The sequence below is a fragment of the Mauremys reevesii genome, linkage group 23 (assembly GCF_016161935.1).
Source record: "Mauremys reevesii isolate NIE-2019 linkage group 23, ASM1616193v1, whole genome shotgun sequence".
In the NCBI taxonomy this organism is placed as follows: Eukaryota; Metazoa; Chordata; order Testudines; family Geoemydidae; genus Mauremys; species Mauremys reevesii.
The window spans coordinates 11,580,776-11,606,446 of record NC_052645.1 but is presented as its reverse complement, the minus strand read 5'-3'; the positions used below and the strand labels follow the sequence as shown (position 1 = coordinate 11,606,446).

At 44.0% G+C, this 25,671-nt stretch overlaps 1 protein-coding gene across 9 annotated transcripts in view; it reads right to left on the bottom strand.

Moving 5' to 3' along the window:
• LOC120389169 (lethal(3)malignant brain tumor-like protein 4) overlaps positions 1–25,671 on the bottom strand; it is a 72,934-nt gene that overhangs the window by 19,692 nt on the left and 27,571 nt on the right. For all 9 annotated transcript variants that reach the window (XR_005590791.1, XM_039511502.1, XM_039511506.1 and 6 more), the window contains 12 exons: positions 23,702–23,806; positions 21,879–22,014; positions 21,311–21,402; positions 19,977–20,128; positions 17,794–17,870; positions 16,299–16,384; positions 9,779–9,889; positions 6,083–6,197; positions 5,886–5,985; positions 4,285–4,449; positions 1,392–1,526; positions 910–971 (listed from right to left, as the gene is read on the bottom strand). Coding sequence is in view for 8 of the 9 variants with exons in the window: in XM_039511502.1 (XP_039367436.1) it covers positions 910–971; positions 1,392–1,526; positions 4,285–4,449; positions 5,886–5,985; positions 6,083–6,197; positions 9,779–9,889; positions 16,299–16,384; positions 17,794–17,870; positions 19,977–20,128; positions 21,311–21,402; positions 21,879–22,014; positions 23,702–23,806 (1,336 nt within the window). In the remaining variant the exon portion in view is untranslated. The remainder of the gene's footprint in view (positions 1–909; positions 972–1,391; positions 1,527–4,284; positions 4,450–5,885; positions 5,986–6,082; positions 6,198–9,778; positions 9,890–16,298; positions 16,385–17,793; positions 17,871–19,976; positions 20,129–21,310; positions 21,403–21,878; positions 22,015–23,701; positions 23,807–25,671) is intronic.

The window sequence follows — 25,671 nt, the reverse complement described above, 5'->3', positions numbered from 1 at the left end:
TGTGGTTCTGTCTAAGCTGAGCTTAACTGGAACAGATGGATGTCCCCTAGAAGGCCAGAGCCCCTTCTGGCTGGCAGGGGCATATACGACTGACCATAGTGACGAGCACCAGGTAAAAATAAGAAAAAGTAAGGCATCTGCCCCAGCTTGTGCCTGTTTAGCTATTTTTTACTGGGACCTTACTACAATGTTAAATCCTGCTAAAAGCTAGGTCTGCGTGGCTATCTGAACTGGCTTTTTATAGTAAATCTGTAAGTTAAACACGCAGTTTGCGGAAGTACAACCAGTAAGAACCTTTTCTTTAAAAACTGACCCACAACTTGCCAGAGGAAAAACTCCATATTCCCTCCCTTGCTCTGTTGTGGCCTCTCTCTTATTTTCTGAAAACTAGAAAATTTTTAAAAGCCTAAAAAGAAAAAAAAATTAGGAGTGATTCAAAACTGCTACCATGTGATGCCTATCTGATGGGATCCATGGGAAAGCAGACAGTGACTCTTAGTCCAGCTTCTAGTGGACACGTGTTTACCATAAAGCCATCTCAGCAGAGAGGTCAAGGAGTGAATGGGGAATGAAACCTCCCTCATCCTTAGAAACTAGTTTCTCCATAAAAGGGGTGAGGGTCCATCGTGGGACAGTGTCAGAGGTCCAGCTAACTTGCCTTCCTGCTTCCTGGGCAGTAGCTGTGAAGAAGGGTGTAACTCTAGGGCACTGAATCTGATACCTCTAAGAGTCCATAACATTTGCTTTAATACATTTGTGTGGGGAGGGGAGGGATTTGGACTGTAGTACACACTTGAGATAATTGCCTACAGCAGTCACCAGAGTGAAGTACTAAAGATTCAAAAACTGTGAAGAACCAAATGGTTTGATGGTTTCTTTACCTAAAACACACACACAAAATTAACCAACCTTTCCCTTCGTATTCCTGTTTCACTAGCTGGAGCTTTCTATAGGCATGCGAGCACCCAACCCTGAAAGCATAAATCAGTTATGTAAAGGTAACAAAACAAGCAATAGAGACAAATTGTTTTTCTGCAATGAGTGTTAATGGGAGTTTTACAAGAACCAAGAACTTTCCTCCTTAGAACTGGCAATCACACCCCCTACTCTCCCTCCACCCATCACCAGACATCTCTTGGGTAAGTGCCATGCTGCTAAATTCACAGGAGGAGACACAGATTTGGGTCCATGGCAGACAAAGGAAAGAAATCCTCCCCCAAATGTGGGGAAATTTAAACGGGACCTGACCATCTTGCTATACAAACTGCAAACCTCTGGACAAACTGGCTGCTCCACAGAGCAACTGCTTCCCTTTCCCATTTCAGGTATAGCTGCTGTTGTGGGAAACTTACCCACTAGTGCACTGCAACATGCTGCCAAGTCTCACTTACTTTTTTGGTTTCGCGATGGTATCTGCAGATGATTCCTCTTCAATCCAATGCTTCTCTTGACTGTTTTCAGACTGCTCTGACAGACTGTGGACGCTGCTTCGACCCGATCTTTCGCTATCTTGCATGGAAGATTTTCTAGAGAGACAATAATTGAAGCTAATTAACTCATACATTCCACTCCTCCAGGAATGCTGGATGTTGTTTGACTTGTACGTGAAAACAACTTCTAAGCACCACTTCATGGTTTAAACTTTACACTCCCACCCCGCACAGCACTTTTCTTCTTAGCGCTGATGCAGGGAGATGATGTGAGAGAAATCATCCCTCGCTAGCCCAGGCTCTGATCTCAGCAGCAGGAAGGGACCATGGAAGCATTAATTCTGGTGCATCAAGAGCTTTAAACCTTGATATCTTTGGATAATATTTAAATAAGTTTTCACAGCTAAGTTTGGTGCATAAACTGAGCTGCAGCAGATGTGCAAGGCAAGGGAGAAGCAGTGGGGCACTGTAAGATTTGTGCTAGGAAACCCAAACCTCCCACTAGCAGGAAATGAATTGTTTAAAACAACAGTATATTACATTTCTATCCTGCCTGTTTTCCCACAAGGGTCCCACAGCTCCGTACAATCTTTCTATGTACAGCACCACTGAAACGCCGCCACCTTGGGAATGAGGCTGGCAACAGGGGACACAGAACGGTGCTGGGAGGGGAAGAGACATTTGGCCAAATACATTGCACTGGAGGCAAACCCTCTTCCTACTAAATATGTCCAGGGATTTTTAACCTCCACGCAAAGCAAACAGAATGTTAACATTTAATCAAAAAGACAACAGCCCCCCGCCTCCCCACACACACAACAAATAGCACAACTGAAACAAACTGCGGAGATCTGCAGTTCTGGCTCTACAGGAATCTAGGGGCATGTCTACACTACAAAGTTAAGTTGATGTAAGGCAGCTTAAGTTGACCTAACTATGTAAGTGTACACACTACAGCAGGGGTCGGCAACCTTTCAGAAGTGGTGTGCCAAGTCTTCATTTATTCACGGTAATTTAAGGTTTTGCGTGCCAGTCATACATTTTACATTTACAGGGGCCGGCGGCTGGGACCCCAGGCTGGCAGTGGGCTGAGCGGCTCAGCCCACTGCTGGTCTGGGATTCTGTCTGCTGGCCCCTGCCAGGTGGGGTCCCGGCTGCCGGCCCTGCTCAGCCCGTGGCCGGCCCGGGGTTCCGCCCATCCAGGCCAGCAGCGGGCTGAGTGGGGCCGACGGCCGGGACCCCAAGCTGGCAGCAGCGTGCCGCAGTATATTAGCTCACGTGCTGCCTTTGGCACACATGCCGTAGGTTGCCAACCCCTGCACTAGAGCGTTCCTCCTGCCACTGTAACTTGCCCCTTATGCCGATCCAGTAAATCCACCTTGATGAGAGGCGTAAAGCTTAGGTTGACATAGTTTGGGTGATGCAGTGTCTGTATAGTCACTGTGGTACTTGCATCACCTGTTGGCTGTCAGGGGGGCTGACAGTCGGAGCCGTGAATGTCGAGAATGTTCACTGTTGGTAGGGTCCCTGTTCTGAAACTGAGTGGAGTGGAGTGGAGTGGGCTCTCAGCCCCCCACTCTATCTCTTTTAAGTCAGTGCAAGTGCTCCTGGTGAGGATGCACACTACTGACAGAAGGAGGGCTGCGTGGACAGGAAAAACAGCAGTAATTACTGCAGGTCCACTACTAACATAGGTCGACTTAATTCTGTAGCGTAGACATGGCCTAGGCAATTAATCCCTTAGTTCCCAGCTCTTACCAGTAATACGTTTCAGTTGCCTCTTGCAGCCACGGGGCTGATACACCGATTTTCCTAAATGATACTCAACTCCCACAGCAACTGCATTCATAAAGCACTGTCATAAAGGCTCCCAAAGCACTTCATGATGATAAGAAATCATTTCTCCTGCACCTGAAATGCAGCCACCTCCAGGGTGGAATGCTGCAGTGGTTTAACAGCACATAGCAGCCCTGCTTGAGAGTTTCAGGACAAGAAGTAAAGAAAAAGCCTCTATCCAGTTGAAAGGGCAAGGGAAATATTTATGGCAATAGAATAGAATGTAATTTCCTTGCTGGAATTTGACCAGGGCAACAGGATAAAGGAGGGAAGAAACCTATTTAGAGCGTGTATAGAGTGTACAAGTGCAGTGTCCCATATTGGGATTGTGCAAGGCAAGGGTGAATGGTACTGTGGCAAGACTCCTGCTTCACCTTGCAGAGCTCAGCATTCCCCCCTCTGGTGGTGGAGGCCTGGAGTAAACCAGTCCGGCTCCAGAGAGCTTTTACTCTTCAGTATTTACAAGGTGGGCTTGACACCTCAGGGTAGGCCCCAGGAGTGCTTTTCAGCCAAACAAAAAGAAACAAATTCATAACACAAAAGAGGAATTTCTCTCCCTGCCTCCTCTTGGGGGTGCTGCCTTGTTATGTTAGCCTCTGGGTGCCAGCCCTTCCCCAAACAGTCCATTAGGGGGGTTGCTTCCCCTGCAGGGAGGAGAGGAGCCTTCCATCCAGGAGAAGCCTTTTCTCATTGCTGCAGCTTGTCTCCCATCTCTCCTCAACCTCTCACCAGAAAAGAGGTTTTTTAAAGGTCCATCAGCAGCCCTCAGGTGTCCCTAGTTGACCTGAGGTAACCTCATTTCAGCTCATGGGGAAAAGGGCCTTTACCATTCTAGGGCTGATACATCTGACTTCCACACCGCTGCCTGGTGGCTCCTGCTCTTTGTCACAGATATAAAGAGGAGAGATGAATCCAGTGCTTTAACTGCTATCCTGTTAACTCCCGGCTTTCAGTCTTGTGAGATAATGCAGACACTGGGTAGCAGCAGAGCTCTGGTCAACAATAAAGCCAGCCTCACCTGGACTGTGGAGAGTCCTCCTGTGGGTCTATGAATGGAGCAGGAGTCTCTGGTCTCTTGGGCTTCAGGACACTGTTGCTGGGTGAAGGCCTCTCCCCACTGAGGCGATCCTGTAATGAGCTTTCTCTGTTGAGGTTAACTTCGGAATACGGGCAGCCAACTAACCTGTGTTGAAAACAAAGACATTCTACTACAGCCTCATCTAGCCCTCCCATGCCCACCCTGCCCAAATCAGGGATGCATGCACCAACGAGCCCAGGAGAGTGCAGCCGTTTGGGGGAATAGAGCAAGGGAAAGCAGGTGGGCAGAAGACCCCTGAGGAGCAGCAGCCTGTTTAGTAGCTGCATGCCAGACATGTGCAATTGGCAGTATGGGCGTGCTAGGGGGCATGGATAAGGGAAGGCAGACCAGAGGAGGACCTGCCAAGGAGGTTCTGCTCTGAGTTGCACAGGTGACTTCAACGGGCTGACACCAATGTAAATGAGAGCAGAATCTGGCCCAGAGCAGAGGTCAGTGATGGACAACTAGACAAAAGGAGAGTTTTGAGGAAGGATTTGAAAGAGGAGAGTCAGGCTGCCTGGTGCACAGGGTTAAGAGAGGGTGTTTCAGGCACAGAGCAGCACAAACCCAGGCACCAGATCTCTTGTGGGAGGAGGAGACAAAGGGAGCATCAAGGTGAGCTGATCTGACAAGCAAAGTGAAACTGCAAAGTACAAAAGAGTGAGTCTCCTAACAAGAAAAGTGAAAGTCCAGGGTAAGCCCTCCATTGGCAGTCCCTCTCCACTATGGTGTATGCCCACTCTACTGCTCTGTCGGGAACAGCTTTACAAATAATAATAAATTAAGGCTCAAAACTTCTCTGGGATCTAGGTATTATTAGCCCAATTTTAGAGATAGAGAAACTAAGCTACAGAGTGCCAGTGACAGAGCCAAGATTAGAAACCAAGATCACATGATTCAGAGTGCCGGGCTCTAGCTACTAGACAGCACCGACTGCTTAACAATAGCTAGTCTCCATTAGCCTCCTGGCTTGTGCAGAAATTCACGCAATGTTTTGCACCTCTATTGCCCATTCTATCTGAGAATTTTAGAGCACTTTATACCACATAAAAGCTAGGTATTATTATTATAGACAATAGGTATCTAATCCTTGCAACCCTTACGTGAGGTAGGCAAGTATGATCCCATTTTATAGAGGAAGAAAATTAAGACAACAGAGAGTTTGATTCCTCCAAGCTCCCCCAGGAAATCAGTTGCAGAGCAAAACACTAACAACTACACCATGCTCCTTCTCCCTTAAATCTTGTGTGCTGCTTTCAGGTATGTTATTTTATAAAAAGGAACAACATTAATGGCAGTGGGTGGTAGAAATCATCGTCCCACTGAAATACAATCTAGTTTCCAAAACCAATAGTGCAAGCTGAACTGATAGTCAAGCAGTCCATTTAGACACAAGAGGGAGCTGCAACCAAAGATATGACAGTATCTACAGAATAACAAGGGGATATAGTTGTACTGTTCCCATGGACAATAAGAGTCAGGCAGCTAAAACACCTGTGTCAAGCTTTGAAAATTATCCCTTATAGCCCAGGTGCACGTACGTATAATGTGTTCCATATCGGGGTCCCCTGACATGACCAATACCCTGGCAGCCGGGGGTAGGACACCCCTGCCCTGCTACTCCCATCATATCAGCAGCACCTAGTAATGAAAATAGTTAAACAATATATTTTTTGCACTTGAAGATTAGGCAAGAGAAGAAAAATGTAACGCAATGGCATGAGATCATCCCCCTCACCTAGCGGGAGCTGCAGGGTGTGTCCGGTTTTTGCACACCAGCCCACAGGGTGAATGTCAGGGCTGTCTGCGTCGACCCAGAAATCATAGCTGTGGTCCCAACCATCAAAATGTATCTAAAAGGGAAGCCAAACAAGTACAGACCACACCAGCAGTGAGGGCGAGCGTTAAGGTTACGACTCAGCTTTCATTTTAGCCCTTCCCCCAGCTGTTTTAACTTGCTCAATTTTTCATAAAAATTTCCTTTGGGGTGGCAACTTTCCATGCTGTATGTCACACAATCCTGTCTCTGACCTGATCAATGTAACTACTGTTTTCCTGAGCCATGCATCTGTAGTTACAAAGAACAAAGATTCTGGTAACACAGTCAAACCTTAGGGCCCTCAACAAAGCACAGGACACGTGGCTATTTAGTCACATCTTATCTTCGGGCTTAATATTTGCAAGCTCAATTGCTTATTTAATTGGTTTGCATTCTAGGAATCCAAAAATGTTGTTATGGAAAATGAGTTAGTACAGCTTTTGCACGGACTAACTAGAACTTTCTGTTTGCAGCGTTGGTGTAGCCATGTTGGTCTCAGGATATTAGAGAGACAAGATGGTTTAGGTAATATCTTTTACTGGGCCAGCTCTTCTCCAGATCTGGGAAAGGTACCCAGAGAGCTTGCCTACACTTACAGCATTGCAGTGGTACAGCTGTACCAGTGGAGCTGCGCTGCAGTAGGGCTCAGTGAAGATGCTACCTGTGCTGACGAGAGGCAGTAGCTATGTCAATAGGAAAAGTCCTCCCATCAACATAGTGTTGTCTATACTGCGGATTAGTCGGTATAGCTACATTGCTCAGGGGTGTGGAAAATCTACACCCTTGAGTGATGTAGTTATACCGACATAAATTGATAGTGTAGACTAAGCCAGAGCGGCACAGCTAAATACATATTATAAGAGACCATTCAAGGTGAAGTGGCCCATTAAAACCTCTTCAGTCATAGGACCAAAAAAAAAGAGCGAGCAAGAGAGAGAGAGAGAGGGTTAGTGGGTTACAGATTGTTGGGATCTAGGATGCTAGTTTTCTGTGATACTCCCTGCCCTCCCCCCAATATTCTCCAATAAGAAACCATAAAAATCCATGTTTTTCCATGATTAAAATGAAATGCTGAACTGTAGTTTCCCTAGACACAATGTATGTAGGCTGGACACGATATATTTACAATTTTTAAGCTGACAGCCCAAGCCCCACCACCCAGGACTGACAGCCGGAGCCCCGCCCATTCTCTGATTATCTGAATTTTTAATTATGCAATCTGGCTCCAGTCCCAGTTTGACCAGATAACAGGGGTTCCTGTATATGTTTTTATTTTTTCACAAAATGTAAAAACTAAAGATTCTCTGTAAAAACACAAATTCAACATTTTTCTGTGGCAAACGGATTTCTAGCATCCCTGGTAACAAGCCACAAATCTAGTGTCTTTATAAGATTGTGATTTTTAGTTTCTAGCAACATTTCAAATTTAAGTTCCCAGGCTTGTCTTCTGAAGGTGTTGTGCAAGTTTCCTTTGGGGACTGATCATCATAGCAGTGGAGCGATATCAGCAGGTTTTGCATCTATTGTTATGGCAGGGTCTGGTGCCACTCTAGCTGGTGTGTGCTGGTCTGTGGGGAGCTTCCTTCTGACGAACTTGGCGAGGTTGGGGAGTTGTTTGAAGGCCAGAAGAGGGGATTCAGGAAAGATTTCTTTCAGCAAGTTGTCCCCATCAAGTATGGGTTGTAATCTACTTCTCATAGAATGCGCCACCCAAATATCCCACAAAAACCTGCTTCAAGACCAAAAAAAATAAACTCAAACCCAAAAAACCCCTCTGAATGCACCTTCCTAGTTGTTACTTGGGAACCCGTACACTGTATCACCAAACAATTACAACCCAGACTTGATGAGGACAACACTGAAAGAAATCTTTCCTGAACCCCCTTTTCTGACCTTCAAACAACTGCCTGCCAAGCTCATCAGAAGCCGGCTTCCCACAGATCAGCACGCACCAAGTCAAAGCAGCACCAGACACTGCCACAACAACAAATGCAAAACCTGCAGCCATAGCTCCACTTCCACAATGATTAACAACCCCACACAAGACACCTTTCGAGATCCATGGGTCCTACACACGCCTATCACAACATGTGGGGTACCCCATCCAGTGCACTAAGTGCCCCAATAACGACTATTTGGATGAAACCAGACAATGAACTCAATGCTCTCAAATGAACTCACATAGGAAAAGGATAAAAGACAGAAACACCACATCACCTGTGGGTGAACACTTTTCACAAAGCGATCATTCTGTATCTGACCTATCAGTCCTCTGCACAACAATTTCAAAGGATGAGCCTGGGAACTTAAATTCATAACTTTGCTAGGTACTAAAAAACAAGGATTGAAGAGAGACACTAGATTAATGGCTTACTACAATGATCCCACCAACAAACCCACTAGCAACCCCCATCCAGCTGCTTCCTGCCCCTTACATTCCCTCTATGACTGCAGGGGTGTTAACAGGCCACTTCACCTTGAGTTGTCCCTTGAAATGTGTGTTAATCAGGAGTGGCCCTAGACATTTCGCCGCCCCAAGCACGGCGGCATGCTGCGGGGGGCGCTCTGCCGGTCGCCAGGAAGGCGGCAGGCAGCTCCGGTGGACCTCCCACAGGGTTTGGTGGACCTGGCACGCCTGCAGGAGGTCCACCGGAGCCACCTGCCGCCCTCCCGGCGACCGGCAGAGCGCCCCACACGGCATGCCGCCCCAAGCACGCGCTTAGCGTGCTGGGGTCTGGAGCCACCCCTGGTGTTAATATAGTCTAAACAATCTGTTTCACCTTGTATTTAACTGTGACACTCTGGGTACCTTTCCCAGACCTGGAGAAGAGCTCTGAGTAAGCGCGAAAGCTTCTCTCTCTCACCAACAGCAGCTGGTCCGATAAAAGATGTTTCCATCTAATGGTTGTTTGATGGTTTAGACGATATGAGTTGATGTTCTTGGTCGTTTCCAATGAATTGAATGGGCCATGGATAGAACTCCACTCTCATCCGAACGGTGGTCCCTCAATGTCAGTACAGAGGCATATTGCTGAGGGAGCTCACATGGCTACTGTCCCCGTTTTGTGGGTTGACATTTGGTCTCTGTGACTGGCAAACCAGCACCTTTCACCAGCCGTATATTTACATGAAATCAAAAGGCAAATAAAAATGCATTTATGTGCCAATTACATGATAGTGAGTGGAGCCGCTCACCACATAAACCTGGGCTCATCTTGACTATGGGTTTCCCTTTTCAGTTCACTGTTAAGGGGAGCTCAGAAGTTGCCGATGAACTTCTCATTAGTAGTATATCAGTGTTGCATTCCTTCACATAGATAATGCAGAAATTGCTCGAGGGAAGGCAAAACTATTTCAGCAAATGTCATTCCGAAATAAGTTAAATTAAACTAGTATCTGACAATAGTGAGCAGTAACATGACGACTCACATGGGACAAACAAGTGAAACATCATTTTTAGATTGGACAGCTTTGCTTTCCAGATCTGTTATTTGTAAGATGTTCCTGCTTGTTGTCATTTCCATAACAAGGAGGAGCCAATCTACACACATTCTGTACCTCAAATCATCTGTATTCCTGGGCAGAAGGGCACTGTGCTTTCCTTGAAAGGCATACCTTGATACGATGGTCCTCCTTCTCAGCTATTGTTGCCACTCTTATTAACATGGGATTTCTCCTGTCCACGGCCTCTAGCTTCGTGTTAACCTGGAATCCGTGGGCTGGACGCTGTAAGAGAAGATTTCAAGTGGAACTGTGAAAAGTCCATAATTTCAAGTCGTATAGTACTAGTTATCTTTTCTGGATAAATAGGTAAGTTCTTCCACATATCACAAACATTCCTTTGTAACTTTGAGACCCATTCCTGCAAGCCACTGACTGCTTTTGAGACCAAAATCAGGATTTCCTGATGGGTTATGGTGGCAATTTGCCAGCTGCCAAAGGCCACAAATGGGACAATCTGAGCAACAGAGAGGAGCTTTTCGTACTCCATACTGGTGGCAGATTTTATTTCCCTCTTAAAGCTTAAAAAAAAATAATTTAGACTTCTCAGGATAACCTTGACACCATAGATTTAAAGACGCAGGGCTATTAACCACCCTATCTCTGCATGCAGAACTCCTACTGGGATCCAGGGTATGATCCATTCACCTCCTCAGGTATTTTAGGACATTGGACAGCTCACTACTATGTAACTGAGTTAAATGCAGCCTAGGATGGTAGTGACTGAAAGACACCATCATCTGACAGCTCTCTTCCATAATTTAGGTGATGTGATTCGGCAGATCTCCTTTCAGTCACTTGTGAACATGTGTTCACATCACATAAACCCCTGTCAAAATTGGCAACAAACGGTCCTACTGCTGGTAGTCTCAGCACAGGCCATTAATTTAATGGGCATGGAGACCCTGCTACCATTGCATCCTAGATATAGTCCCTCCATCTCAGGGCTGACGTACACTGCATGCAGCATAGGGGAAGATGGCCCTGCTGTTACCAGTGCTGTTCCTTTTCTGCAGATAAACAGAGAAAACAAGTATCCCAGGCTGTCAATCTGGCACCTTTTACCAGCAAGAAAATCACTTAACGTTTTGAAGAGTTCTTGGTAATGTAGCCTCCTTGGCTTCAGGATGCAGCAATCTCTAGTTAACCCTTTGGATACTACACAAAGTCACATCCTCTCTCCATGGCAACTGGATGCAGGGCAGATTGCTGCTCTGACTCTGGGCTCAGAACAATTTCCAAAGCTGAAAAATACTACCTGTAAGAAACATTTACAAGTGCTACTCAATTCAAACCATTTGCAGCAGAGCCAGGACACGACACCCTGGAAGAACACCCTATTCCTTTTCAAACTATTTAACAAGTAAACAAAAGTCAGAAAAATCCCTGGGCATAATAGAATCCTCTGAGGGAGGGCAGACTGACTGACATGGAGGGTCCTCGAATGAAAATTCATAGGTAAGACAGAATTTTCCCTTTCTCTGTCCTCTCTATGTCAGACAGCCTTCACAGTAGGATGTAGAAAACAGTAAATCATTCCTATGGTGGGAACTGAAAAGGAACTTAAGGGCTACAGGGGCATCCTGTCCTGTAACATCCTTCTACCAAACACTGCACCAGCAGGAGTGAGGATGTTGACTCTACAGTATCTGAGAAAGTGTTTGAGAATGACGGGCCTCCTCAGAACACGTGTGTGATCTCTTCACCCACAAAGACCGCTGCTCTTTTCACACACTGCATAGTAACAAGAGGAGTTGTACCTGAGGCTTTGAATATCTTTGCTATATTTATTCCTATATTTATTCTGTTCACATCGAACCTGCATTTCTACATCCTTAGGATGTTTGGATTCAACCAGAAGGGCAACATACCACTTTCTATTGTGCGAGGCAGACTTTCGTAACTTTGGAGATGTGGAGCTGGTTAGTTCACTGATAGACCATGTTTGACAGAGTGTGTAACTGCACTTTCATTGACAGCAAGCTCCAAAAACCCCTTAGACCAGGAGGTAGCGAACAGGCAAGATACTTTCAGTGAGAAAAGGAAGAGACCTACTAGCTATGAAGCTGAGAGGCGGCTTTATTATGACTTGTAGCCTACAGATCAAGATCATGGCAGGGAACTGCCCATTGCAGGAGGACTGGTAAGAGTAGTGGTCCTCCGATGTGTGTTATGCGACTGCGATGAGATTATCATAGGTTTCTTACAGTGCAATATGCCTGCAGTCATTGACTTGTCTTTCCAAAAAGTGCTGGTCTTGAGCCCCCCGGTAAGGTCATCTGGTAAAACCAAGAGTGTTCTTTGTTTCAGCTGACCTTGCTCTAATGTGTCCGTTGTAACCCCAACATCTAAACCTCAAGTGACACAGACATAATTAATTAATTTCCTCCAAGACAAGAGGGTGTTTATCACTTTCTTAGAATGAGTGACTATAGGTACATCATCTCACCTTCCCAGTTGATGGGCTAGGTAGCACTGGATTTTGATTCAGGATAAGTCCCTGTTGAAGAGAGAGTGTGTGTGTTTACATATATAGTTTGAGAGGAAGTTCCAGTTATGTCTAACTCAGGTTTGAGAACCAAGACCTGAAGGTGGTTATAATCACAATCTTCTTTACCATCTTTACTTTCAGTGGCTGAAGGGGGAAGGCATAAGGGAGGGTTTTTCAACACGTCTGAGATAAGAGGATGACGGCCTCTACTTTTGAGTCTCTCTTCCTCATATAGCACCTCTTTTGGTTTTCCTACTGAACTTGGATGCAAATAGGTTCCTCAACAGGCTGCCGACCTGGCCTGTGACGCACTGCAAGGCGAGCTGATCAAGACTGCATTCCCTCAGTTCTGAAAGTGTCTTGCTGAGCTGACTGACCCTGACTTTCCTTCTTGGCACTGAACCCTGAGGAAAAGAGAGCTTCTGCCCAGCACAAGAACAAGGTTACTTCTCAAAGCAGAGCTGAAGGTTTTCTGCATTCTGAGCAGTTACGTATTCACTGGATTTCTGAAGAATCATCTGCTGTAAATGGAGGAGTGTCTGACGGCCCAAAGCATGAGACAGGTTATACTCCATGACTCCTCCTTGGACCACTCCCCTCTCCCTCAAGTTGTATAGGAGTCCAGATGTGTTCCCACTACATGGGATCTAGTATCTATACTGAGGATCAGCTTCTCCAGACCCAACAGGAGGTAGCTGTTAAATATAAAGAAGTAATCGTTTTCTAGGTAAATTCAATTAATTTGAAGAAATTTGGACCATGTATCTAGATATAGTTGGATTAAAAAATGTTGAGACGGCTCGAAGAAATCAGTCCTCCATTCTTCCTAACTCCTCATCTTTTTCCTTCCCCCACCCCTTCTTCCTATTCACCTATGTTTTCTCCTGTTTTATTACTGTTACCCTTCTCCTAACATGTTGTGTCTGTGTAGTATTGCCTGGTTTTGTATTGTCTGGTCTTGCAGCCTTGACAAGTTGTAACTCTGCATAATTCTACTGGAGATCCCATAGAGCATGTGGTATTTGAAACATATACAAGCTGCAGGTCATTTACCTTTTTGTACTTTTCATTGTCTGGTTCTTTATGGAAATCAATACAGAATTAATCACACACACAAAAATGAATTCATCAAGAGATGCTAGTACTGGATCTGGACCAAGATCTTTATATACTCATTTGCTGCAATTGCTGGCTGGAAGCAAAGCAAGAATTGTGCCAGGTCTCCACACATGAGCCCAGGAGCTGAGTCAGAGATTTTAATCTCAGCAGATGTGTGCTAATGTTGGATAAATCAGACACTATCTTTTTTCCATCTCTCTTCTGAAATAAAGAATGGCTTTGACAATAACTTATATGCTAGAGTTTTATGAGGGCTGTAATTGGCCCTTCCACTTGTTTGCTCAAAGTCATGCTTCTGAAGGCTTTTGGCAATGGCTGCTAGACCCTGCATAACATAACGAGAAGGTCACTGGACAAGGGTAGACACATATTCCTTTCACTTGAAGAGAGGGATGACATTGGCATTTGTGCCTTCCTGTGTAGAAGTTACAACTCTACACTGAGATGCTTCTATTGCAGCAGGAAGCTAAAGTATCTCTGGGTGACTCGCCCTGATTGTAACTCCAGGAGGATTATTTTCATATTTCTAAACCTTTGGGAAGACAATGACGGATTTCAGTATTTCTACCTGGAATACTGATCTCCTTATGGACTTGTTGAGAGAACTGAGATATAAAAGAGGCTGGAAGCCATTGTTTCTCTTTGAATCACAAAGAATCTTGCCCTCTTTCCAAAATATCTGTCTCTCCTTGGAACTGGTTCTATCGTTCCAACATGGAGGAGATGGACTATTGCACCGTTAGTCTTCTGATGCTGTGAAGGGTCTTTAGTGTTTTATTTTAATTAACTTTGGGGAAAGCATGAACTTGACCCTGGGATAACTAGAGACTTCTATTGAGCATCCTTCCCTGATTGCCTCAAGTATCCATTTTCTGAGGGCCCATCTTGAAGTACGCCTCGTAAAAGGGGGGAGTGGTTCAGACTTGAGAAACCCAAAACCAAGAGAAGCTTTTGGGACTGGACGGTTTGGAATCCCAAACGTGGTCTTCCAACAGCAATGGCCTCTTCCTCATGTATAATCTCTATGCTAGGACCTGAAGGAGCAGTACTTCAAAGGGAACACTTGTTGGGATAAGATAGTTTGAAGTTTCTCTCACTGGAAAGAGGGAGGGATTCATTCTCTTGTCTAAAACCGCAGTGGCTACTTTGTCTCCACACTCCCCAAATAGTTTACCAATAAAATATTTCAAGTGAAGCCACAGTTACTTCTGGGACACATCTCTGGAAATTCTGAATGTACTACAAATGTAGCCAGCTGAAGCACCAATGCTGAAAAAGCCACTAGGGAAATCTAGTTTTAAGTAGATTTTATGTAGTGTTTTTTCCAGGGCTTTTTTGCCCACTCACGACTCCCCAGTTGCGCACAGACCTCCATGATAAAAAAACTTCAGCCAATACCCTCAGCGCTGAGGCTGCTGTATCCAAGTTTAGCCTGAGTGATGATCTTATTCTCTTGTCCGTGTGTTTGGCAGGAATACTCCCTCAGCTGGTATGATTATGCCCATTAATAAGGAGGCTGCAGCAGGCTTAACTTTAGGCAGAGTAATGAAGACCCTTTTAATCATTAGGTACAAGTAAGTCTTGAAAGTGAATTCCTACTCCACCTTCATCAGACCCTCATAAACCAGGTGAGGAAGAATTACACAGCTCCTGGTCAACTCTGCCAGTTTTTCTAAGGATTTTTTTTTCCTGTTTCATTTTCTAACAACACAAGCACCTGTGAAGTTAGTCCTCTATTCAGTCTTAATTCTAAAAAGCTAGCTGAAAGTCTGGGGTCTCTCGCTAGCTTTACAAATTTCTCCTCTTAGGAGGCTCTAGTGGGAAGATTCTCTTGCTGGAGGTGCTAAGACTTTGTGCTGTCCCATTAGGAGCTGATTGTGAACAATGTCCGTCAGGTCCTGGGCCAAATCCCTTTGACAAGGTGAGGGAGGGGCAGAGGCGGGGGGAGAGTGCATTACCAAGGAGACTGAAAGGCCAGTCTGTAGGCATGTATCCTGAAGGAAAATTACTAGTAGTCACTCCCTCTTGTAGGCCTCCTGGAGACTGGAAGGGGAGAGGAGATAGCTCCATCTCCCATGGAAGGGGATCGCTTCATCTGCTGCTGGCTCCAGGCTGAGTGAGCACTGACCACACAGCATGAGCAGTGAGCTGGAATCAGTGGAGACTGGCTCTGGTATCAGAAAGGTTGCAGCCGCTGACACCTTTCATGGCAGCTGAGCTCCTGTAGGCAGAACAGCTTGTAGGGAGGATGGACCTTGTCAACCATCTGAGCATGGACCTTGCTTACAGGCTGGCTGGGAGCAGGGCTTTGCTCCTCTGGGTTGTTGCTGTGGGACTTCACATTCCCCTGATATTCAGGGGACTCCAGCGAACGTTTCCTCCTTGGCAAGCCATGGGAATAGGGGTCGCATGCCTAAGAGGTGTAAGGGGAGGGGGCTTTGGAAAAAACAAAAACAAAGCTACCTTCTGATTCCATGCAAATGTTTCTAGCCTGCTCTCAGTCAATGAAGGGAGCTTTCATGTGGCCTGCCTGACAGTCTCAGCATGGACCTCTCACTCGCTGGCTGAGAGCTTCCCCTTGGTCCCAGGAGCCGCCTGATGAGTGTCCCAGGAGATTGCTGTCTGTATCTGCTATTTCTATGGGTTAGGGGAGGTGCGGCTCTTCATACCCTTCTCACAAAGCCAAAAGATTTTTTTTTTTTTTTAGTTTAGCAGTTTTGAGGAGAAAACTTCAAAGCCAATGAAGAAATAGAGACATTCAGTTAAAAATCTTTTACAAATTGTTCAAAAGCTCCTCGCCAAAGGGAGCCCAGGAGTCTGCCATGTCTGGGGCTTGGAGATAGGATTCTGGAGAGTCCTCCTGAGGGGCCATGCTAAACCCAGACTCAGCAAAGATCCGGCGTGCCTCAGTGGCGTGGAGATGGGGAATGCCCCACTGTGAAGCCTGCCTGACATGGATGGGACTGAGAATGGTACACTCTATAGTAATATTCTGACCCAGTGAGACAAAAGAACTTCACCAACCAGTTTAAATGCTCTTGCTGGGGCTGCCTGGGAACTGGTTTCTTCCAAATATTTCTCCCATGAAAAGCTTTTGGAATCCTTGTATTCTGGAAAAGATGAAGGACTATCTTAAGCGTTAAATTATAAAAAAACCCCAATCAACTACAAAACCACCACCACCACCACCACCACAGGAGCACGGCTATGTAACACGTGGCTATTCTGTGAACTGAGCTCTCACAAAAGATGGCAGATTGACATCCTTGCAGAATTAAGCCACCTGTTTATTCACACAGAAAATTTACAGTACAGGCAGTAGCAGTGCAAACTTCCAGCACACAGACAAAGCAGCAAAGAGTCTTTTGGCACCTTATAGACTAACAGACGTTTTGGAGCATGAGCTTTCGTGGGTGAATACCCACTTCGTCGGATGCATGACAATGAGCCTCAACCCACATTTGAAGAAACGAGAGTAGTTCATTTCTTTATTGCGCCACCAATTCTTGGTCTCTTAAGTAAGTTGCCAAATAAAGCCAGTCATGGGTTTTTGTGATATGAACTGAGATCACCAAATTCATTTCCTATATTGCAGGCTTCTGAACAGCTGTCAGATAGTAGAGACTTTCCACCACTTCCTACCGATCCATGGGCTGGATGCAAATTAGCAGCCTGGAGGGGAAAGGCTCCATCTCTCCCATTAACTTCCTGAGATTATGGTAAACTAATTTCCTGTATTTCAGCCACAGTGGGATCTGCTCTCCTTGGCAGCACACTGCAAACTACATTTTAAAAAAGCGTTCTACATCTTTTTTTTCTATCCCTGCTATTTATCACCATCTTAGTAGCCTGAATTTGAGAGTCTCGGTGTTGTTCCCATTAGACAGCCGTGCACATCACAAAACTACACAACTGGCAAATTGAGGAGTCAAGAATTGAACAGAGACTAGCTTTCCATTGTGAAGGAAGCTCATACTCCCACCGATGCTGCTAAACCTATTAAGCAAATAAAAGACTTCATGCTACAAGGCTGTCAATCCAGCACTAAGTGGACATGATTTTTTTTAAGCAAGAAAACAAAATCAAAACAAGAAAACCTGCTAAAGCCTGAAAACAACACAATTTCCCTGCAGATTTTATCCTTTCCATTTGCTAATATCTCAATTTCAATGCAGAAGAAACATACAGGACTCCAATCTTTCCAGGAATCTTTGAGAGCATGAGACTGATCCTCTTTTTTCCAGCTCGTCTTCAAGGAAATACTGCATCTACCTCCAAAGGCCTCCCCCCAAAAAATTCAATTCATTTCCAAATGACCAAGCCCTCTCTCAGTGGCTTGAAAGAGCAATAGAAATCAAATATAGTTGTACTTCAGTGTGCATTAATAATAACCCTGTTCAGCCAATAAAAGAAAGGGTACTGAATAGAACTCGTAACTTGCAAATTTATAATTATGCAGAAGACAGAGCTTGCAGGTCTTCTGACTGAAGCAAGAAACACAATCCTGCTTTTAACATACCAGGTGGTGTTGTCAGTGGGGTTCCAGTTTCTTGGCAGTAACCAACAGGACGAATATATGGGCTGCTAGCATCACACCTGGATCAAAAGGAAAGAATTGGCTCTAGTCAACTTTAATGTGAGAAGAAACACAGCAGATCAAATCCCATCTGATGTTTCTTTGCTGGGGCAGCAGATGCTTTTAGCATGTGTGATCATGATGTACAGCACAAGCGCTTCCTGGTTGGAATTCACAAAAGCTACATTTTCAAGAACCGACATTCAAGTTGCCCCAGCAAGACAGGTGAATACTAAAGAGCCAAAGTATGTGTTTGTGTAGCTAACGCAGACTTTCTAAAGGCTGTTCTTTGAAAAACGAGCCCACTGAATTAGTCTGGGCACAGATTTTCAAAACACACAAAACAAGCAAACAAAAAAAATGTTAAAACACATACCATAAAAAGCCTATGCAAGAAATAAAAGCTATGGCGCGGGAGGGGGATGATTTGAAGACTTGAGCTTAAAACTGTGTGCATATTTCATTAACTGAACCTGAAGCCAAGTGGAACTTGCCTGGCTTCTGATTTGGTTACAAATCCAAAACTTGGTCCAAGTACCTGAAATCCTGAGAGAACATGGCCCAAATTCTGAGAAAGCCCCTTCTTTCCCATGGGTTCTGGAGAAGGGACTGATGGTTTCATGCCAAACCAGGCAAAACAATGCAGCTTCAGCCAAATTTTGCTTTGAAGGTTTTTTTGTTTGTATCTAAGTTTGCCTTCCTGAAGTAAGAAACAACTGGGAAAAGAGTGTAACACTAAAGAAACCACCACCACACACAGAGCTGATGGGTGCAAATCGAAATGCTTTGTATTGCTTTCACAGATCAACAGCTAAGTTTTTTAGAAATTAAACTAAAGATTGGACACACTTCTATAGTGTAGATTGGGATTATATGAAATGCAGAGGAAAGGTGTTTCCTTTACAAATATTCAATATGGTCTCTTGGTTAGCTGGGACCAGGACTCAGGAGACACTCACATGGAATGCGGCATGAACATAAGAACATCAGAACATAAGAATGGCCATACTGGGTCAGATCAAAGGTCCATCTGCCCAGTAACCTGACTTCCAACAGTGGCCAATGCCAGGTGCCCCAGAGGGAATGAACAGAACAGGGAATCATCAAGTGATCCATCCCCTGTCGCCCATTCCCAGCTTCTGGCAAACAGAGGCTAGGGACACCTTCCCTGCCCATCCTGGCTAATAGTCATTGATGGACTTATCCTCCATGAACTTATCTAGTTCTTTTTTGAACCCTGTTATAGTCTTGGCCTTCACAACATCCTCTGACAAAGAGTTCCACAGGTTAACTGTGCATTGTGTACATTCCCTTTGTTTGTTTTAAACCTGCTGCCTATTAATTTCATTTGGTGACCCCCTGGTTCTTCTGTTATGAGAAGGAGTAAATGACACTTCCTTATTTACTTTCTCCACACCAGTCATGATTTTATAGACCTCAATCATATCCCCCCTTAGTCTCTTTTCCAAGCCAAAAAGTCCCAGTCTTTTTAATCTCTCCTCATACGGAAGCCGTTCCATACTCCTAATAATTTTTGTTGCTCTTTTCTGAACCTTTTCCAATTCCAATATCTTTATTTAAGATGGTGTGACCACATCTGCATGCAGTACTCCATGGTATATCCACATCTTGATTTATATAGAGGCAATATGATATTTTCTGTCTTAAATTATTAAAATTAAATATTCACCATCTACAAAAAAAGCACCCTGAGATTCTCAGATGAAAAGTGCAATAAAAGAACAGGACATAATTTTCAAAAAATGAGTAAGATCCTGATCAATTCAATGGATTTAAAAGGGAAAGACTTCCGTGGACTTCAATATATTCACAGAAGGCAGTGAGACATGGGTCTCCACCCAAGAATGGTGACAGCTGGAAGCCAGAAACCTTTAAGAGGATGGCCCTTGAAGGACCATGAAGAGAGAAATACAGGTGCAGTTACCTCAAAACTGTGACAAGGCCACTTATTTAGAAGCCTGAAAATGGATTCAGGAGCCCCAAAGCACTCACACTTTAAAATCTTAGCAGTTAAGTATTAGAGATCATGTACTTTATGGCAAAATGTTACAAGGGGAAAAATATCACAGTATTTGAGGATAAAGTTTGGAAATAGTTTTCTTTACCAATAGTCATAGCTCTTGTCCCAGTTGTCGAAATGAATTAGCAGCCGGTTATCCAACGTATCAGCGATGGTTGCCACGCACATCAAAGATGGATTCTTTTTGTCCACTGCCTCTAGTTTCATTCCCACCCGAAAACCAGATGGTGTGACAGGCTAAGGAACAGCACAGAGGGAAAAGGCATGTCGAGCTCTATGCCAGGTCATTTAAATTACTATTCCAAGCCTATTTGGTTCAGGTTATTTAAACAAAATACTGTAGTAGTAGAAAACAATATCATACTGTAACTACTTGCTTGTCAGAACATCTGTCAAGAGGGTTAAAGCCCAGATTTCCATGTGTTCTGGCAACAATGCCTATGATTTCTAACAATAGGTTGGTGCAATCTGAATAATACTTATGTTCAATTACACCAGAGCCAGGCAGTTCAGAGACAGAGGTACAGAGGGCCCTTCTGATGATGAGTACGGATACTAGCATTGCAAGCCCTACCATATTAATGGAGGAGGATAAGTCAGATGTGGCTTGTGAGAATCTCCAGGGTATACAGGTGGGTCAGTCCAAAAAGCAGAGCCAGAATTACATGCTAAGGCCCCGATCCCTCTAAAGCAAATCCTCCATCCTTTTGCAATATCAGGGTAAGAATACTTTGATTAGGCTGAATGGGAAATGGCGCTGAGCAAAGAAACCAGGAGACCATTTGACTAACTCAGGATGGGGAAAAAAAAAACCCAATGGCGGTGAAGACAGAAAAACAACAGAGATCTCGATAAGCTTGAAAGCTTGTCTCTTTCGCCAACAGAAGTTGGTCCAATAAAAGATATTACCTCACTCACCTTGTCTTTCTAATATCCTGGGCTCAACACAGCTATAACGACACTACAAACAGAGATATGTACAGGGATGAACACCTTTGTGTATGGTGCTGAATAAACAGGACTTGTGAGATTCTTAAGAGTACAGGGAAGTATCACAAACATCTAGAAGCTGAGGCCCCGAGCGAAAACGGAGTATTACAATGTATTTAATTAATGCTAATGTAAATCAGCAGAAAAGAGATCAAGGAAGAGGGCAAATATACAGTCTCTGTCTGGGAAGTTAGTGAATGTTGGGGGGGCTTGGGGTGGAGAAGTAAGAAAATTACTCTGGTTTCTCATCCTACAAATAAATTGCTGTGGGAAACTGCTCCCATATGACTCCACCAAGTTCTTTAGTGTTACAGCTTCTGTCCTGAGCATATAAAAAGGACACGTTTATATTCTGGCCAAAGTTTTAGGCAGTGCTTACTTAATATCAGTCGTATTTTAAAAGACATTATACCCGATGCCACCACTTACTGTGCTGAGGGTCTTGAAAAGGTTTTTTGGGGCTGCTTGAGCTTTGCAATTCTTCAAATACAAAACCCAATTAAATTCCCCTTCCTTGTAACCTAGAAAAAGAGATCAGAGATTGTTTTACATTGTTCCTGCTATATTCAGATTGGTTTTTCAAAAATGGAAATAACCTAGAGAAGGATTTGAACTTTGCATGATACCTGCCCTTGTACAATCTTCAGGGGTTAGGCATTTCCGTTAACACATTACTCCCTCTTTTACTGCACTGTCTAATCATTAATCTGAAACTTCAAATGTTTCTAAGAAATGGAATGCAAGAAAGAAAGCGTAAGTTGTGAACAAAGATATTCATTGATTTGCATGCTCACTTAATAAAGAGTTACTAATTACTTTGACTAACAATGCCAAACCCTGGGAATATCAGTAAGAAATTGGTTTGCTCTTCTGGCAATTATCTTCACACTTCAAATAATTCAAAGTGGGTTTGACATGAAACAAAGCATGGACACTAAGGGCAGCCAGTTCACAGCAAAATGCATTGCTTCTTGTACAGGTTTATTTCTCCACGTACCTTTCGGAGAGAGCAGCTTGTGACTTGTCTTTTCACACCAGCCAACAGGGTGGATATCTGGAGAGTCAGCATTAACCCAGAAGTCATAGTACTCAGAATAACCATCAAAATGTAACCGCATCCTGTATCCCTGCACCTACAAGCACAAGAGATTGTATTCTCTTAAAGGGACACTGACAAGTGACAAAAATACTAGTTTTAAAAGCCATTAACTCTCTTCCCTTTGGGTTTGTAAAACTGAAAGGAAATGTAAAAAACTAATTTTCTTTAGAAAATTCAGTTTTACTTTACTTTACTTTACATGCTCTTTGCTTATTTTTCCCTTTACACTCAGGGCTGGTCTACACTACCATTTAAGTCCATCTAACTTACGTCACTCAGAGGTGTGAAAAAGCCCTGCCCCCCTGAAGCGGCGCACGTTTCGCACTGTCCACACCAGCGCTATGTCAGTGTGAGACACTCTCCCGCCGACATAGCTTCCGCTTCTTGTCAAGGCGGAGTAATGATGCTGACGGCAGAGCGCTCTCCCATGGGCATAGCGTGTCTTCACCAGACATGTTACAACGGCACAGCTGCCGCGCCGATGTAGTGCTGTAGCGTAGACTTGCCCTCCGTTTGGACAATGTAAAATAAGACTTGTCAGTTTCATTTTCTTGTTCTCCTACTGTAGCCCAACACTGCAATGTTTTGGGTGGCACATGCTGCAGGGAACTGCAGAGGGTCCGGTCCAACCCAACCCAACCCAGTTTTTCAATGCTTTAAAAAGACACTGTGAAAATATTTCTATTCATATAGGTTTTACGAAGCCTTAAGTCTCGGTTTGAAATCCACTGGGATTGACTGGGGCACTGTGGAGGGGGAAGCCCTCTTGGACCACAGTCTGGGTCTCTGGCTCTCACAGAGTTCTCCCCCTGCTTGTGGTATACAAGAGTTTCTTCAAACAAAGGAAAAGGGAGGGGTCTTTCCCTCTCCCTCCCCCTCCCTGGGGACCGGGAGAATTAAAGTTTAAAAAAAAAAAAAAAGTATTCAACCTCTTAGGCAGTTTCTCCAACACCTTTCTGTGGGTCTGCTTTTTAGCATTCTTGATCAAGGCTAGGGGACATCTTTATGCCCTCACCTTTCAGTAACCCTACTCAGCACCTGGTCTATACAGTTTCAGGAGTGGCAGGGTCCCCGACTATCTTCCTCTTCACTGATCTATTCCTGTAGTCAGTTGTCTCTGAGGCATAGCAGTCATTCCCCTAATTGCCACCCCTTGCTGTAACAGATTTTCCCCTTTTCAGCCTCCTCCCCTGCCAGGCAGAGCAAACCTTGTAGGTGTGTCTGTGTTGGCTTATTTTATCCATTGTTATTGTGTCCATTGTAAATGGTTCCCTGGTTGTTCCCCCTGATTTGAGCTAGTACAGACATTCTGTTTCCAGCTTGCTGATCCATTTACTTCCCTAATCCTGTTTCCCACAAAACGAGGCCTCACCCATGTCCAATTACTCTTGTCAAACCAGGCCTGCAGTCTGGTTAGTGCTGGGTGAGTCCAGAGAAGCTCATTAGCTTCCCCTCTCTTAAGATGAGGGTGTGCCCCTTACAGGTACGCACTGGAGTCAGAATTATTTATGTAACAGCTGAAGGATATGGTCCCAAATTTAGATCATCAACTACATTCCTCTGGTTTTCAGCTCAAACTTCTCCCAACCCTTACATTACTTGGCTTGCTTTATTTTTTTTTAAACAATCTCAAAGATTATTTCTTTAACGAGTCCTCCTTAGACTTCTGATGTTGTTTTCTAATGAAAAGGAAATCAAATCCAGGAAAAACAAACAATTACCTCAGCAATGGTGAGGACACAAAATAAAGATGGGTGTCCAGGATCCAGTCCCTCTAACTTCATTCCAACTTTAAATCCATTCCTAGTTTGTGGGAAGGATTGATACTGTGGGGAAATTAACGTTGGAAGAAAAAAAAATTTATTTCACTTTTAGAGAGAGAACTTATTTCAGAATAGAATCATAGAAGATTAGGGTTGGAAGGGACCTCAGAAGGTCATCTAGTCCAACCCCCTGCTCAAAGCAGGACCAATCCCCAGACAGATTTTTGCCCCAGATCCCTAAATGGCTCCCTCAAGGATTGAACTCACAACCCTGGGTTTAGCAGGCCAATGCTCAAACCGAATAGTCACCAGAAACACTAAAGACTTCTGGTTTTCAGTTTAGCAAAAACTATCATCACTAGAAATCACTTCAGTGTTATCCTTGCATAATTTTGAATTGTTTCCCATGACCGGATGCAGGTGCCCGCAACTGTTTCCTGTTCTGTATCCCTTTTAAAATGAGAAGTGATGTCCAACGGTCAAGCACAGTTATATGGATCAAAAATAGCATCATCATGTGTCCCTAATATATCTGCAGATGACATTCTAAACACTCACTGTCAAAGTATCTGATTTTTTTAAGAACTAACTTGGAAGTCTGTTTTAATTAACTACAGGTACAAGCAAATCTTTTTAAATGTTCCAAGGCAAGTTAAATTTGTACATAAAGGACCCTTTATAGGGCCCAATCCAGAAGGCCTGCCACAGGAAAAACCTTTGGGGACTTTTGCCTGTTTCAGGATTGGCCCCGTACTACAGTCATTACCCCAACAGAGCACATTCATTCAGGACTAGCTGCTCTGGAATAACTCCATGTGTGGATGTTCCTATTCTGGAATAAGAGTGCCTTGTTCTGGTTTAGCTTAATCCACTTTAAAAAAAAAGTGTCCACACATGCAGTTATTTGGGAATAGTTTTTGCACTCTAAATTCACATCCAACCTCAATCCAAATTAACTTTCAACTATAGATAAGCCTAAAGAATAAGTTCTCTATAACTGGAACTGCAAACAGCTTACTGCAATACAGTAAACCTTAAAAGATTTTCCTTTCGCTTTATGGTGGTCTCAGGCCTACAAGTTGCTGAGTACCCTCTACTGCCAACAAAGTCGGTGGGATTTGTGGGAGCTCAGCACCCTACGGGGTCGGGGCCTATAGATAAAGTTTCATCATATCCAAGTTCTCTGTACTCTGATTTAGACACAGCAACTGGATGCTACTTCTCCCCTCACTTGTAATGATTGCCTCTTAATAAGATAATCTATAACAGTCCAAGATTCAAGGATCCCATTAATTTTAACAGTGTTTTAATTAGTAAGGCTAAAATCAGCATCACACAACCACCAGTCATGAGCAGGACATATAAAAAGATACTAAACTGCCCCTCTCCAACGTGACTGAGTGATCTGCTAATAGCTGATTTACTCATAACTAATTGAAGCAGACTAGAACATTATTTGCAGCCAAGATCTAGTGCAAGGACTATATAAAGGGAGTGTAAATGTCACCTAGTCCCACTGTTGCCTTAAAAGAAAAATAAGAGATTTAAAACAAATCAAATATTAGCCAATCATCTCGGAAATCTAGAGGATTAACTCTTCCTGCCCTGAATTAACTTCAGTCATAATATTTTGCCCCTTTAGACTATTTTTCAGAGAATCTCAAATTGTTTAACAAGCATTAACTAATTGAGCCTCACAGGTTTTCCATGGGGGAACGTACATTATTATATTTGTTTTTAGTGTGGGAAACAGTTTTCCTGTCCCACAAAGTTTTTTGAAATTTCAAAAATTTTCCCTGTCCTGAACTGGGACAAAGTCAAAATTCTCAAAACTTTTCACAAACCAAAAATCCAAAAGTATTTTTTGTTCAGGTCAAGCAAAACATTTCATTCTGATTTTGACTGCTTTTTATTTATTTATTTACTCA